At 36.2% G+C, this 15,261-nt stretch overlaps 2 protein-coding genes across 2 annotated transcripts; both read right to left on the reverse strand.

The window, feature by feature from the left end:
• Positions 1–1,378: 1,378 nt before the first annotated feature.
• Positions 1,379–3,889, reverse strand: LOC103454479 (patatin-like protein 2). Its single transcript, XM_029091802.2, has 6 exons — positions 3,653–3,889; positions 3,371–3,552; positions 2,747–2,939; positions 2,339–2,500; positions 1,864–2,151; positions 1,379–1,704 (listed from the first exon to the last, which is right to left on the reverse strand). The coding sequence occupies exons 1-6, from the start codon at positions 3,764–3,766 to the stop codon at positions 1,483–1,485; spliced, it is 1,161 nt and encodes a 386-aa protein (XP_028947635.2). The 5' UTR covers positions 3,767–3,889; the 3' UTR covers positions 1,379–1,482.
• A 2,929-nt stretch (positions 3,890–6,818) lies between these two features.
• On the reverse strand, positions 6,819–14,180 carry LOC103424362 (patatin-like protein 2). Its single transcript, XM_029091808.2, has 6 exons — positions 13,740–14,180; positions 13,455–13,636; positions 8,027–8,219; positions 7,762–7,923; positions 7,331–7,618; positions 6,819–7,191 (listed from the first exon to the last, which is right to left on the reverse strand). The coding sequence occupies exons 1-6, from the start codon at positions 13,851–13,853 to the stop codon at positions 6,976–6,978; spliced, it is 1,155 nt and encodes a 384-aa protein (XP_028947641.1). The 5' UTR covers positions 13,854–14,180; the 3' UTR covers positions 6,819–6,975.
• Positions 14,181–15,261: the final 1,081 nt, after the last annotated feature.

A 15,261-nucleotide genomic window follows, 5' to 3' on the forward strand; every position in this document is an offset into this window, starting at 1 on the left:
TTGATAGATTACAATTTTTCCAGATAAAGCACCAAAGTTGTGATAGTTGTATCAAAATACCTAATTATTTAATTGATTTTGTATTGCCTAAATAAATCTAATCAAGTCGATTTTTTTCCCGTCATGAATTTTATAACAGAATCTGGGACATTGCATTCAACCAGCATTTTACTGGAAAGAAAAAATGGGGGAATTCTACCCTTTTGTGTGAAAATACACGTGACGTTTGATGTGAATCCTGTGAGTGTGTTCATCTGTCAGTATTCGGATCGATCTGAATCTAATACATATCTTACATCTAAGATACTGGATCTTGCCCTATATCCCATAATTTGATTTCTAAAATTTTAAAATTAATTATGTTATTTTATCTGTTCGTATTTGATTTTTTTTTTTTCAAAAATCTGTTCGTATTTGAATAACTCATTCTATTATTGCCCCTTAATTATATTCAATGCAAACACTGAAGAGTTGAATGGTTGGTTAGGGCAAATGAAAACCATAAGAAATGATTGGCATCCGAAACTTGTTTTTAACATATTCGCCACGTTTCATGCTTTGAGCAATTTTTTCTCTAAATCTCGTTTCTGGGAGGGAGCATATATATTGTACAAATTTGTCTGATCATATCCAACAAGTAGAAATAAAGGTAACAATTGGATATGATCAGAAACGTGAATTCTAACGGACTTCACTATGTGCTATGGCTTGAATCCATAGTCAATTCTATTTTCGATTCTGATAGGAACAATTGACAATTGAATTCAAATTTTCCCATAATCAATCCTATTTCCGATTTTGATAGGAACAGTTGACAATTGAATTCAAAATTTTCCATTATCACAAATTCGTAAAATGAGGTATGACATTGTCATTTTTAAAAGATGGGATATGAAAGTGTCGTGAGACTAATAGTTGAGGTAGTTTTGTGTAATTTACCCTATTTCTTAAATTGTTTCTTTTATAGTCAAGAATATGTTTTATATTCTCCTTGATAGATTGTATTTTCTCCTTTTTAATAAAGTTACTTCACTGTCATTTCCTATGATAGTATTGATGGAGTGGTTGACTTTGTGGTTTACTCAAAAAATATATTTTTATCTGTTTATATTTGAATAATTCTGAATCTCATTTATCTTTAACAATTAAGATGCCATATCAAGCCTCTTTTTTCATAATACTATCAAGCTAATTATTTGATGACTAAAATTTAACACAACTTAGTCTAATATATTTTTTAGTCAAAGAAATTAGGTAAGAATTTGAGCTAAATCACAGATGAATTCACCACAATTTGGTAATGAACTCTTCATTTAGAGAAATCGCCCTTTATATCCCATTCAAAACCATCAATTGATGTGATGCTAAAACTCCAATCTTTATTAAACATGACTATTCTTTATTTATTTTTAATCAAAGGATTCACAGTTGAGTTGATGAACGTGACAAACATAAAAAACAAATTATTAACATCTGCAATCTCTACACTGCAGTCTTCTTTACTTCTGATAGCCTTTTGGCAAAACCGATCAGTGCTTCTTCATAGGTACCCTCTTCTCCCTCAGGTTTCTCATACCTTCCGGTATCCAACTGCACTCGTGAAACTGGCTTCTTCAACAACGCATTCCCGATCTCTATAAGCCTCATAAGATTCTTCTCCGTTGCTATATCTACTGATGCTTCATCACCGGTCAATGAGTCATCCTATAATTGTCGCAGCATTAAGAAATTATTAGCATCATCATGCTTGCAACCATAAAATCAAACATCACGTGTAAATTTCAAAATGTTGTTGTTTTAACCATATTTACTTGCTGCATAACCTTAACGGAGATGGCATGTACCACGTTAAAATTAATGTACCTGAATACGTAGATAGTTGTGCTTGGCGTGGACGCATTGGAAGAGGGTGGACACATGAATGTCAACCATATCAGAACTCGCATCGCTGAAAATGTCTACCAAAGGTGTGTTCCCATTGTGCAAGACCCAATTGATCAAACCCCATTTGGAGGCCGTGGCTGCATTGTACTTCTCTTCGAACTTGGCGGTGCCTGTACCCAACGATAGCACTAACAACCTCTTCGCATCCATCGGAACCAAGCCTTTCCTCAACATCTCTCTATTTATGTGACTTATGGCCATCATTGTCTATACATGATTGATGATTATGGATTAACTTAGCAGATTTAAAAAAGTGATTAGCTGTTTTGAAAAAAACTGAATAGCTTATATATGTTGGTTTTGTTAGACATTCACACATGTTAGGTTACTTAATCAATTTATTGATCTTAAAACATTTAATATGTATCTGACTAGAAAATACATAACTACTTACAGGATTGTTTGCAGCAACCCCTCCATCGACGAGATCAAAAGTGCGAGTCCTTCCCTCGTCATCCTTGACATCGAAGTAGTGTGCAGGGAGATAGGTAGGAGCAGCAGAGGTACTTACACAGGTATCCGAGAGCTTAGCATTTTTCAAAGGATGATCTTTTGCCTATACCAAAAATTTACACCTGACTATAAGAAAACATAACTAGGTTGCTAAACTATATATAGTAAACAATTTTTCTTCATGGGTCCATACCACTAAGTCGTGCGAAAAATAAATGACTTAGATTGAAAATAAAATATCAAACAATTGTAAAAAATCAAATCTAACAGTTAAAACACTTAATTAGTAACATTATGTCTACGTAGCACAAAAGCTGGACCTGAATACTGGTGCAAAATGTAAACTTACATCAATGGTGGAGAAGACGACAGGCTGAAGGTACTTGATATCGAAAGATGGAATAAGCACATTAGTTAGAGTGTCTTTGAGAGTGAGGTCACCAAGCAGACCACTCAACAATGTGCGCAGGTACTTGCCGTCATATTTTGGCCCCATGACAGCACCAACCAAACTTTTTATTGATGTCAACAAGTTTTTTCCTCTGCAGTTTCCAGATTATAAATTTACACTAATCAAGAAAAATTAATGTATGAATTTATGTGAGACTCAAAACCAACTAGCAAACTGAGAGGTTGAAAATCTTTTAAGCACTAGAAATGCAAGAATTCTGTTCTCCGAAGTGTGATAACGCTCCCAACGTGAACCCACCACGCGTAGCATCTTTTAGCCTATAGCACACTTTTTAACTAGTATTGGTTAACACGAGAGAACATGTGGTTGACACATAAGTATACCCTGATACTTGTTAAATGTGAATATTCAACCTAAAACCAATCGAAATGGGTGACGACTAAGAAGCTGTTATAGATATCATTGGTGTTGAGCACCAAGTATGTAATAACCTTGTACATGTTACCCGGTAACAATCTTTTCCCTTGGTGTATTAAGTTGTTATATATAGATCTCACTGACCTGTTCTGAGGGAAAATATTAGGGCAGTGATCTAAATAGAAGGTGGTGATGTCCTTTGCTTGGTACATGGGCCGATTGTCTTTGTTGGGAGCTGTAAGCATGGTGGTGATAAGACCACCGGTGCTTGTTCCAGCAATTATGTTGAAATAATCTGCAATTCTTGCATCAGGCCCATCCAAATCCTACTCCATATGCACAGATAATTACACAAGATTATATGCCAGTAACTAAAAAGTTAAAAACTGAAAACTGAAACGATTATCAAACATACATGTAAAGTACCTGAAGCTTGGATTCAAGAAAGGCGAGGAGGGTGCTGGGAATTAGACCTTTAATGCCACCTCCATCGATGCTTAGAACTGTCACTGTCTTTCTCTTTGTCATACAAGTGGACATTTCAGATTCAGATTTAGTAAAATCAATATCAGTAATCAACTATAGAACTTAGATATGAATTATGATTGTGTAAACAGTTTACTTCTTGTGTTAATTTATAGCAAAACCCCCATGGCCAACTATATTTTGCTAGGCCACGCCTTTAATAATGTGGTCAACGTCTTCGAGACATTTCTATTGGAAAAAAAAAAATGTCTTTCTACATACCATGCTCTTCACGCTTTAGTTGCATGGGGATTAATTTAGATCATAACTTCCAATCATGATCGATCACTTAGTTGATAGCTACGTAATTAACTAAATAATGCTGTAATACCTCATGTTATTTTGTCGTTTCAACCTCGTATGTCAACGAGACACGACGTTCCAAACCAAGGATACTGATCTCTCTCACATAAATAATAACGCATTATTGATGCATTGTTGTTGGAGTACTGCAGATGATGCCTAGTTTATGCCTTTTCTTTTAGTTTTTATTTCTTAATCCTAGTTGATGTTTGAACGTGGAGAATAGTTTAATCGCTTCCAACTCTTCAAATTATACAGGAGCTTCTTGCATGCTTTGTATTGCTGGGGTAATGCTAGTTACACCTTAGCCATTTTTCCTGACTCATCGGAAAAATACTATAGACAAATTAAGCATCAAATTCAAGAGCATACGTTCAAATCCTTTCACAATCAGAAATCCACCTAAAAATACAAAAAAATATAGCTTCAAAGGTTATTGATAAATATGATATATAGATTAGAGACTAAAGGCCAATATGACCTGTATATAACTTCCCGAAATATTAAAATCCCATTGAGCAAAAATGAACTCATCACATGTATTGATAGATTACAATTTTTCCAGATAAAGCACCAAAGTTGTGATAGTTGTATCAAAATACCTAATTATTTAATTGACTTTGTATTGCCTAAATAAATCTAATCAAGTCGATTTTTTTCCCGTCATGAATTTTATAACAGAATCTGGGACATTGCATTCAACCAGCATTTTACTGGAAAGAAAAAATGGGGGAATTCTACCCTTTTGTGTGAAAATACACGTGACGTTTGATGTGAATCCTGTGAGTGTGTTCATCTGTCAGTATTCGGATCGATCTGAATCTAATACATATCTTACATCTAAGATACTGGATCTTGCCCGATATCACATAATTTGATTTCCAAAATTTTAAAATTAATTATGTTATTTTATCTGTTCGTATTTGATTTTTTTTTTTTCAAAAATCTGTTCGTATTTGAATAACTCATTCTATTATTGCCCCTTAATTATATTCAATGCAAACACTGAAGAGTTGAATGGTTGGTTAGGGCAAATGAAAACCATAAGAAATGATTGGCATCCGAAACTTGTTTTTAAGGAAAACTAATGAAAAGGGCTTGAAAACTTTGAGTTTTAATGATAAGGATAAAATAAAGGGTAAAGTGAATAGTACCAGGATTGACTTTTTAGTGTAAAAATGTGGTTTTTCGTTAAAGTGAACAGTACCGGGTGCTTTTCGTTCAAGTTCCCTTGTTTTTAACATATTCGCCACGTTTCATGCTTTGAGCAATTTTTTCTCTAAATCTCGTTTCTGGAAGGGAGCATATATATTGTACAAATTTGTCTGATCATATCCAACAAGTAGAAATAAAAGTAACAATTGGATATGATCAGAAACGTGAATTCTAACGGACTTCACTATGTGCTATGGCTTGAATCCATAGTCAATTCTATTTTCGATTCTAATAGGAACAGTTAACAATTGAATTCAAACTTTCCCATAATCAATCCTATTTCCGATTTTGATAGGAACAGTTGACAATTGAATTCAATTTTTTCCATTATTTTTGTATCCGTAATAATGTGAAAAGAAGGCCCAACTCCAAGTTGTTCAAGAATAGTGGCGTTGAGTTTCTCGACCCTTTGCCTTAGGATTAGTCAGTTCTATTTCTCAATGGGGGGCAAGGCAGGGCAAGAGATATAACTCTATAGGTGGGTAGAGAGATAAAGATAGGGGGCGTAATCTTTTTGTGCTGAAACCTTGCCTTATGAAGGCGACCACTTAAGTTATTCGTCATCCAAGTACGCTTTGTGTGGCAAACAATGTGTGTTGTTGCCGCAAATGTTCACGGCAAAAAAAAAACAAAACTTTGCGTGACAAAGAGTTTTGTCGCGCAACGGATGTTTCCCCAGTGACCTAAACTATTTGTCGCACAAACTATGAAAAAATTTCGCGGTAAAATAAGAATTTGGCATCATTTTTTGCACGGCAAACAAAAGTATTGCGCGATGAAGCACTCTGTTGCCCTTGAATAAGTGCACGAGAACTACTTTTAAGCTTCGTCGCACAAAGTCTTTGAAAAGGTCTATGAGACAATAATTATAAAAAAGAAAGGCGACAAAGATGGAACTTTAGACGACGAAGGCTTTGTCACGCAAGGATTCACAAGATTCATTAAAATCCTAGATCTGCACCTTTCTCTCCTCATTTCCTCTCTTCCTCATCTTCTTCTCCAATTCCCAACATTTTTTTTTTCTCCTCCAAATTCCAAAACTTCTTCTCCCCCATATCCAAATCTTCTTTCTTTTTTTCTACTCTCACCATCGATGATTGAAGATATCCACAATAAATCTCTATTTCTCCCAATTAAGAACAAAAAAATTCAGGTTATGAAAATTAATTTTTAAATATTTAATCGTGTCTTAATCTTTGTGGATTTGCGAATTTATAGAAATTATAATAATTTTACAGATGTCGCATTTGTCCGATTCTGCATCCGATAATGCAGCCATTGGCCATTTCATATATAAGTTGATTTTCAGAAACTTATTTGTCCACATCCCATAATACCTTTAATCAAGTAGTGACGAGCGGTAGTTGGCATTGTAAGGGGAATCTATGATGATATAATCATATACATATAGGACAAGTTGAGGTCCTTGTCGGTTGGTCCTTACCCAAAGTTTATTGAATCGTAATATATGCACTTATCTATTTAGCATGTTGGATGTTCCAAACAAAGACAAGTAATACAGATCATCCCATTCAAAATCATCAACAGATTTGATCCCAAAACTCCAATTTCTTATTCAATATTCTTTATTTTTCAATCAAGATTCACAGTGAAATTGATGAACATGATCATCACAAAGTAAACAACAAAGTTTATTAAGATATAATCATATTGCAATCTTTTGCACTTTCAGTTAACTGTTTTGCCTAATTAAGCTTCTTTCCTTCCGAGAGCCTTTTGGCAAACTCAATCAGTGCTTCTTCATAGGTACCTTCTCCCTTGGATTCCTCATACCTTCCGGTATCCAAATTCACCCGTGACACCGGCTTCTTCAACAACACCTTTCCGATTTCAACAAGCCTTTTCAGATTTTTCTCCGTTGCAATGTCCACCGATGCCTCCTCACCAATCAACGTGTCATCCTATAATTTTTACACATTAGGAAAGAATTAGCATGATCATGCTTGCAACCATAAAATTTAAAAGTTGCTTTTATACCATATTTACTGACCACAGTGCATATATATTTGACGGAGATCATGAACCGCTTATAAAATGTACCTGAATACGAAGATAGTTGTCCTTGGCGTGAACGGATTGGAAGAGGGTGGAGACATGAAAATCAACCATGTCGGAACTGGCATCGCCGAAAATGTCTACCAAAGGTGTGCTCCCATTGTCAAAGACCCAATTGATCAAACCCCATTTGGAGGCGTTGGCTGCATTGTACTTCGCTTCATTCTTGGCTGCGCCTGTGCCCAATGATAGCACTAACAACCTGGTAGCATCCATCGGCTCTGAGTTATGCTTCAATATCTCTCTGTTTATGTGGCTTATGGCCGTCATCGTCTGCATATGACCGTAGATTTAATTAATTTCCTTAGTGCATTAATTAGTTTCTAATTTTTGTCTGACAGTCTAACATGTTATTTTCATAACTTATGAATTAAATGCATATCAATTGAGGGTAGATTATCAAATTAAGTACATACAGGATTGTTGGCAGCAACCCCACCATCGATGAGATCAAAAGTTCGGGTTCTTCCGTCGTTATCATTGACCTCGAAGTAATGAGCGGGGAGAAAAGTGGGAGCAGCAGAGGTACTGATGCAGATATCCGAAAGCTTAGCATTTTTCAATGGACTTTCTTTTGCCTGTGCCATGGATTTAAAACTATATAAGAATACCTACACAAGTAGCAACAGCAATCCCCAAAAATTGAGTAAAATTACGGCTTATTCATTGTTGCTGTCTTACATCGATGGTTGAGAAGAGCACAGGCTGAAGGTGCTTAATGTCAAAAGTTGGAATAATCACATTGGTTAGCGTTTGTTTAAGAGTGAGGTCGCCAAGCAGCTCCTTCGTCAATGTTCGCAGGTACTTTCCATCATATTTTGGTCCCATGACAGCACCAACCATACTTGTTAGTGATGTCAAGAAGTTATTACGACTGCAAATTTCAAATAAATTTACATTAGAACTAGTTAATGTTGAATTATAAGTCTCTAGCTGATTAGAAATAAGTTGTGATGTTAATATGTGTATGCACTTATGTTAAAATACTAAGTGAGAAGATATATAGATGTAAAGGCCATGAGTGCCATGTGTGATGATCTTATAGATTAGCTAAATGTGTGGCTGAGATCTGTTATTAGAATGTCCTTGATCCAGCACAGGTTTTTTGTAAAGCTATATATCCTTTCTTGCACGTTGTGTGCATGTAAGAGAGACATTTAATGAAAACATTATTCTGCTGAGTGAGAGCAGAGAAAAGAACCTCCATCTTCTCTCTTTGGTTTCTTCTTCTCTTTCGAATTTGCTCTCTCTAAAACACTAACATGGTATCAGAGCCTTGTTCGATCATTTGAGATCTGGGAGTAAACTGTGAAGCAATCGAGCTACACTCGAGCTCGTTCCGGTTTAGGCAAAGTCGCCGAAATTCCATAGAATCCGATTTCGATTTGTGTTCGTTTCGTCTAGCTAAGAGATGGCTGGATCTGGAAGTTCTGAGGTGAGAACTCCGATCTTCTCCGGTGAGAACTACGAGTTCTGGAGAATCAAGATGGTGACGATCTTCAAATCTCATGGGCTATGGAGATTAGTTGAAAAAGGGGTTACGATCTCAGAATCAAAGAAGAAGAAAGTTGAAAAGGGGTTACGATCTCAGAATCAAAGAAGAAGAAAGTTGAAGGAAGCTCAGAGGAAGAAGAAGACGATGAGAAAATGATCGCAGCATATATGCAAGATGCAAAAGCTCTGGGTATTATCCAGAATGCGGTCTCGGATCAAATATTTCCTCGGATTGCCAATGCTGAATCAGCCAAGAAGGCATGGGATCTACTGTATGGAGAATACCATGGTGGTGATCAGGTTAGATCTGTAAAACTTCAGAATCTTATAAGAGAATTTGAATACACTAGAATGCGTGATGATGAATCCTTGACTGGGTATCTTACTCGTTTAAATGATCTGATTAATCAAATGAAGACGTTTGGTGAAAGTCTGTCAAATGAGAGATTAGTTCAGAAGGTGTTAATCAGTCTCACTAAGATGTATGATCCTATATGCTTAGTGATAGAAAATACCAAATGTCTAGAATCTGTTGAATTGCAAGAGGTACTAGCTATATTGAAGAGTCAAGAGCAGAGGTTTGATTTGCATTCCACCGATGCAACTGAGAGAGCATTTTCTTCTCTTACTATTAATTCAAAGGAGCAGAACAAGAGTGGGGGTCATTCGAGTTCATCTAGAACTCAGAGAAATTGGAATTCTAAAGGCAAGAAATGGGAATCAAAACCCAAATTTCAGCAGAAATCTTCTCTGCACAATTATCAGAGTGTAAATGCATCTCAGTCAGTAGGTCAGGAGGTTGCAAAGCCTCAGTGCAAAGTGTGTTCTAAGTATCATTTTGGTGAGTGTAGATACAAAGGGAAACCAAAGTGTTTCAACTGTGATAAATTTGGGCATTGGGCTAGAGAGTGTAATGTAGGCAGGTCAGTGCAAAAGGCAAACTGTGCAAATCAAATGGAGGTGACAGGAAATCTATTTTATGCAAATTGTGCAGTGGCTGAGACTAAGGTCAATGGAGATTGGTACATAGATAGTGGTTGCAGTAACCACATGACAGGAAATGTGGATTTGCTGGTTGATGTGAGAACCAACATAGCTGGCAAAGTTCAAATGCCAACTGGAGATCTTGTGAATGAAGCTGGAATGGGATCACTGGTGATAGACACAAATAAGGGCAGAAAATATGTGAGAGAGGTAATGTATTTGCCTGGTTTAAAAGAGAATCTGCTAAGTGTAGGTCAAATGGATGAGCACGGATATTTTCTTGTGTTTGGTGGTGGAGTGTGTAGTGTGTATGATGGTCCATCACTGGAATGTTTAATCATGAAAGTGAAGAAGAAAGTGAACAGATGTTATCCACTGGTTTTATTATCTGAAAATCAAGTAGTCTTAAAGGCTAGTGTCACTCACTCCACTGAGATTTGGCATAAGAGATTTGGACACCTGCATCTTGATGGTCTCAAACAGTTGAGAGACAAGGATATGGTACACAGCTTACCTCAGCTTGAAGACTACAATGGAGTCTGTGCAGGTTGTCAACTTGGAAAACAACACAGAGAAGAGTTTCCAAGAAGTCAAGTACAAAGAGCAACTTCTCCACTTGAACTTATACATGTTGATCTGTGTGGACCCATGAAAAATGAGTCAATTGCAGGAAATAAATATTTCATGCTCTTGGTAGATGATATGACCAGAATGATATGGGTCTATTTTCTGCGATACAAATCTGATGCATTCAATTGTTTTAAAAAATTCAAAGCCATGGTAGAACTACAAAGTGGTTTCAAGATCAAGTATCTGAGAAGTGATAGAGGAGGGGAGTTCAAATCATTCGAATTTGACTCATTTTGTGAAAAAGCTGGAATTCAAAGGCAGTTTACCCTTGCATATACTCCACAGCAAAATGGAGTAGAAGAAAGGAAAAACAGGACTGTGGTTGAGATGGCTAAATCTATGTTGCATGAGAAGAGTTTACCATATTTTCTCTGGGCAGAGGCAGTTCACACATCTGTGTATGTTTTAAACAGATGTCCCACAAGGGCTTTGAAAAACATCACACCTTTTGAAGCCTACTCGGGAAGGAAACCAGGAATAGCTCATCTGAGAGTATTTGGTTCAGCATGTTATGTTCATGTTCCAAGTGAGCACAGACATAAACTTGAGCCTAAAAGTTTCAAAGGGGTGTTTGTGGGATATGCAACTTGTGAAAAGGGATATAGGGTGTTTGATCCCATATCAAAGAAGTTGATATTATCAAGGGATATTGTTTTTTGATGAAGAAGCTGTATGGAATTGGGAAGTGAACTCTGAGCAGCCTATCTCTACTACTGAAAACCTTGTTTATGATGAATTAAGAACAGGAAGAAATGAAGGAATGATGCAGACTCCTATCTCATCAACAGCATGCTCACCTAGGAATGTTCTCAGTATTGGAGATTCTGTCCAATCTAAGGGACTTACATCAGGTGAATCTGTAAACAACTCAAACTTGAGTGAAAAGGATACTCAAGCATTTGATCATACACCATTGAAGTGGAGAAAACTGGATGACGTCTTAGCACAATGTAATCTCTGTATTATGGATCCGGAGAAATATGAAGATGCTAAACAAGATGTGTCTTGGTTAAAAGCCATGGATGATGAGATATTCATGATTGAAAAGAATGGCACCTGGATGCTTGTTGATAGACCAACTGAGAAACCTGTCATTGGGGTTAAATGGGTGTACAAAACCAAATTAAACCTTGATGGTTCAGTGTTGAAGAATAAAGCAAGGTTAGTTGCAAAGGGCTATGCTCAAAAGCCTGGTTTGGACTACAATGAGACCTATGCACCAGTTGCTAGGTTAGATACTATTAGAACTCTGATTGCCTTAGCTGCACACAAGAGCTGGAAGTTGTATCAGTTAGATGTGAAATCGGCTTTTTTGAATGGAGTTTTACAAGAAGAGGTCTATGTTGAACAGCCCGAAGGTTTTGTTGTTAAAGGCAAGGAAGAAAAAGTGTACAAACTTCATAAGGCTCTCTATGGTCTAAAACAAGCTCCACGAGCTTGGTATGGTGAAATTGATAACTATCTCACACAGTGTGATTTTGAGAAGAGCCTAAGTGAACCAACCCTATACATAAAGGCAAGGGGAGAAGATGTCTTGATTGTTTCCATCTATGTAGATGACATAGTCTACACTGGAAACTGTAAAACAATGCTAGAAGAATTCAAGGAAGATATGAAGATGAAATATGAGATGACAGATTTGGGATTGTTACATCACTTTCTTGGAATGGGGGTGATCCAAACCGACTCTAGCATATTCATTCATCAGAAGAAGTATGCAAGTTCTTTACTAAGCAAGTTCGGTCTGAATGAGTGCAAATCTGTGATCACACCACTTGTGGCAACTGAGAAATTAACTAAAGATGATGGAAGTGAAGCAGTAAGTGAAGAGTTATACAGAAGCATTGTGGGAAGTCTTCTATATCTCACTGCTACTAGGCCAGACATCATGTATGCATCTAGTTTACTTGCTAGATTTATGCACTGCCCTACTAGCAAGCATTTTGGAACTGCCAAACGTGTACTCAGGTACATCAAAGGGACTCTAGACTATGGTTTGGAGTATACAAAGGGCAAGAAAGCAATGTTGATTGGCTATTGTGACAGTGACTGGGGCGGATCATCAGATGATAGCAAAAGTACATCTGGATATGCATTTTCTTTTGGAAGTGGAGTTTTTTCTTGGGCTTCAGTTAAACAAAGTTGTGTGGCATTATCCACTGCAGAAGCAGAGTACATAAGTGCATCAGAGGCTACTACTCAAGCTATATGGCTGAGATTTGTCTTGGAAGATTTCGGAGAACTACAGACTGAAGCAACTCCTCTTCACTGTGACAACACTTCTGCCATTGCAATCACTAGGAATCCTGTCTTTCATCAAAAGACCAAACACATAGACAGAAGGTATCATTTCATTAAAGATGCACTGCAAGAAGGAATCATTGATTTGATTTATTGTCCCACTGAAGAGCAGATAGCAGATATTTTCACAAAACCTTTGGCCAAAGATCGGTTCAACTATCTCAGAAATTTGCTTGGAGTAAAATCAGCTCAAGACTTAAAGGGGAGTGTTGAATTATAAGTCTCTAGCTGATTAGAAATAAGTTGTGATGTTAATATGTGTATGCACTTATGTTAAAATACTAAGTGAGAAGATATATAGATGTAAAGGCCATGAGTGCCATGTGTGATGATCTTATAGATTAGCTAAATGTGTGGCTGAGATCTGTTATTAGAATGTCCTTGATCCAACACAGGTTTTTTGTAAAGCTATATATCCTTTCTTGCACGTTGTGTGCATGTAAGAGAGACATTTAATGAAAACATTATTCTGCTGAGTGAGAGCAGAGAAAGAACCTCCATCTTCTCTCTTTGGTTTCTTCTTCTCTTTCGAATTTGCTCTCTCTAAAACACTAACAATTTTGTGAGCTGATTGATTTGTTCGGATACGCGTGATCATGTTTTGTGACATTACCATATCCGTACTTGCTACATCCTACGTACTGCAATACTGTAAATTGATACGAAACAATTTTGTGTTAAGTTGTTATAGATCACTAACCTATTCTGAGGGAAAATCTTTTGGGTGTGATCCAAATAGAAGTTGTTGATGTCCTTTGCTTCGTACATGGGTCGGTTGTCTTTGTTAGGAGCTGTAAGCATGGTGGTGACAAGACCACCGGTGCTTGTTCCGGCAATTATGTCGAAATAATCTGCGATTCTTGCAGCAGGCCCATCCAATTCCTATACCATATGCACAAATTAATGACGTTCACAATATTGTAAGACCGTAACTAAAAATAAAAACTGACAGTTGAAATGGCTATCCAGCAGACTCGTAAAGTACCTGAAGCTTGGATTCAAGAAAGGCAAGGAGGGTGCTGGGAATTATGCCTCTAATGCCACCACCATCAATGCTTAGTACTGTCACCATCCTTCTCTTTGTCAAACCAGTCGACATTGTTATAACTCGAATTAAAGATCTTGTCGAAATCTAAATATTTTTGTGAAAAATTAGACCTTCTCTGTCGCTTAGATATAATATGAGCAATTGTGATTGTGGAGGAAGCTTGTTGTGTGAAGTGTACACAGATCGAGTATGCTATTTATAGCAAGAACCCAAGCACTCTTCTTACTGGTAGCAGCCATGGCGGCCAATGCTGTGTTGGTGCTCTTGGGCGACTAGTCAACACCTTCAATATAGTTCAATCGGTTTGGTCAGAGTCTTCTATTAGTGTACATATTAGTATTCATTAATTTGCATGGAATGGAATTAAGAAAAAATTGAGGTTGTATTATAAAATTAATTAGTAATATAAGAAGTAGCTCAAATTACTTATAAGTTTGTATAAAGATTCTTCTTTACGTACGATTTATTCTTAACACATGCACTTTAATATGAGGCTAATTTTCAATTCTAACATATAAATAATACAAATGGGATACCATAGAGCAAGTGTGACTGTTAAGCTTCACGGATAAGAAGAATTACTCTAATATACCATGAAGAAGTTAAAATTCCCTCATAAAATCCAATTGATAAGTAAAGAGTAGTAATTATTGGAATTTATTATTGGCACTCCAAAAATCTCATTCTTCATTTTACACTTCAAACTTTTTATAATTATAAAGAAAAATACATTTGTGAGAAATGAAGAATGAGATTTTTTGAGTAATAATAATATCTCTCTAATTATTAATACTTATTAATGCTACTTTATGTATTTGTCAAGTACCAGATGACGACCAAGTTGGTACATCATCTTCCAAAACACCACGTTTTTTGTAATGACGTAGAGAAATGATAAACGCATATCATCTTTCTTTCTTTCTTTCTTTTTCTTTTTTTCTGGTACACTTTTTTTCATTAAAAACTTTTGAAATGAATAATTCAACAAACAATAGTAGAGCTAGGAATTTTTCATCGGGTGAACTAGTTTATAGATTTAAATCTATATAAACAAAGAAACATATTAATGTATTTTCATAGTATCAGTTAGTTTAAGAAAATATTCACAAGGTGAGCCAAGAATTTTCGTTATTCAAATAAATTCAAACTTGTACATGTACAAGAAGCGATAAGAAAAAAATGTAAATTAAACCGAAAGAATTCGAATCAGTGACTAAATATATGTGGGCTACATTCGAAAATAAATAAAAATTACATGTAAATTTTATGGGAAGTGTTATTGTCACTCCAAAAATCTCATTCTACACTCCTCACAAGTGTATTTTGCTTTCTAAATATAGAAAGTTTGGAGTGTAGAATAAGAATTTTAGAACGCCAATAATAATTCTCAATTTTATTTTCTATCAAAAGCTACTTGGGCTATAGCCAAAGGTAAGCCCTTAGAGCATCCCCAATGGGG

This window comes from Malus domestica, chromosome 02 (assembly GCF_042453785.1).
Source record: "Malus domestica chromosome 02, GDT2T_hap1".
Taxonomy (NCBI): domain Eukaryota; kingdom Viridiplantae; phylum Streptophyta; class Magnoliopsida; order Rosales; family Rosaceae; genus Malus; species Malus domestica.

Excerpts from the sequence above, each read along its gene's own strand:
- LOC103454479 (XM_029091802.2), bottom strand. The coding sequence starts at position 3,766 with ATGTCCACTTGTATGACAAAGAGAAAGACAGTGACAGTTCTAAGCATC. Across the intron at positions 3,553-3,652 it reads TTCTTGAATCCAAGCTTCAG|GATTTGGATGGGCCTGATGC; the intron begins GTACTTTACATG and ends CATATGGAGTAG. Across the intron at positions 2,501-2,746 it reads TCGTCTTCTCCACCATTGAT|GCAAAAGATCATCCTTTGAA; the intron begins GTAAGTTTACAT and ends TTTTTGGTATAG.
- LOC103424362 (XM_029091808.2), bottom strand. The coding sequence starts at position 13,853 with ATGTCGACTGGTTTGACAAAGAGAAGGATGGTGACAGTACTAAGCATT. Across the intron at positions 7,924-8,026 it reads TGCTCTTCTCAACCATCGAT|GCAAAAGAAAGTCCATTGAA; the intron begins GTAAGACAGCAA and ends TCCATGGCACAG. Across the intron at positions 7,192-7,330 it reads ACAACTATCTTCGTATTCAG|GATGACACGTTGATTGGTGA; the intron begins GTACATTTTATA and ends TAAAAATTATAG.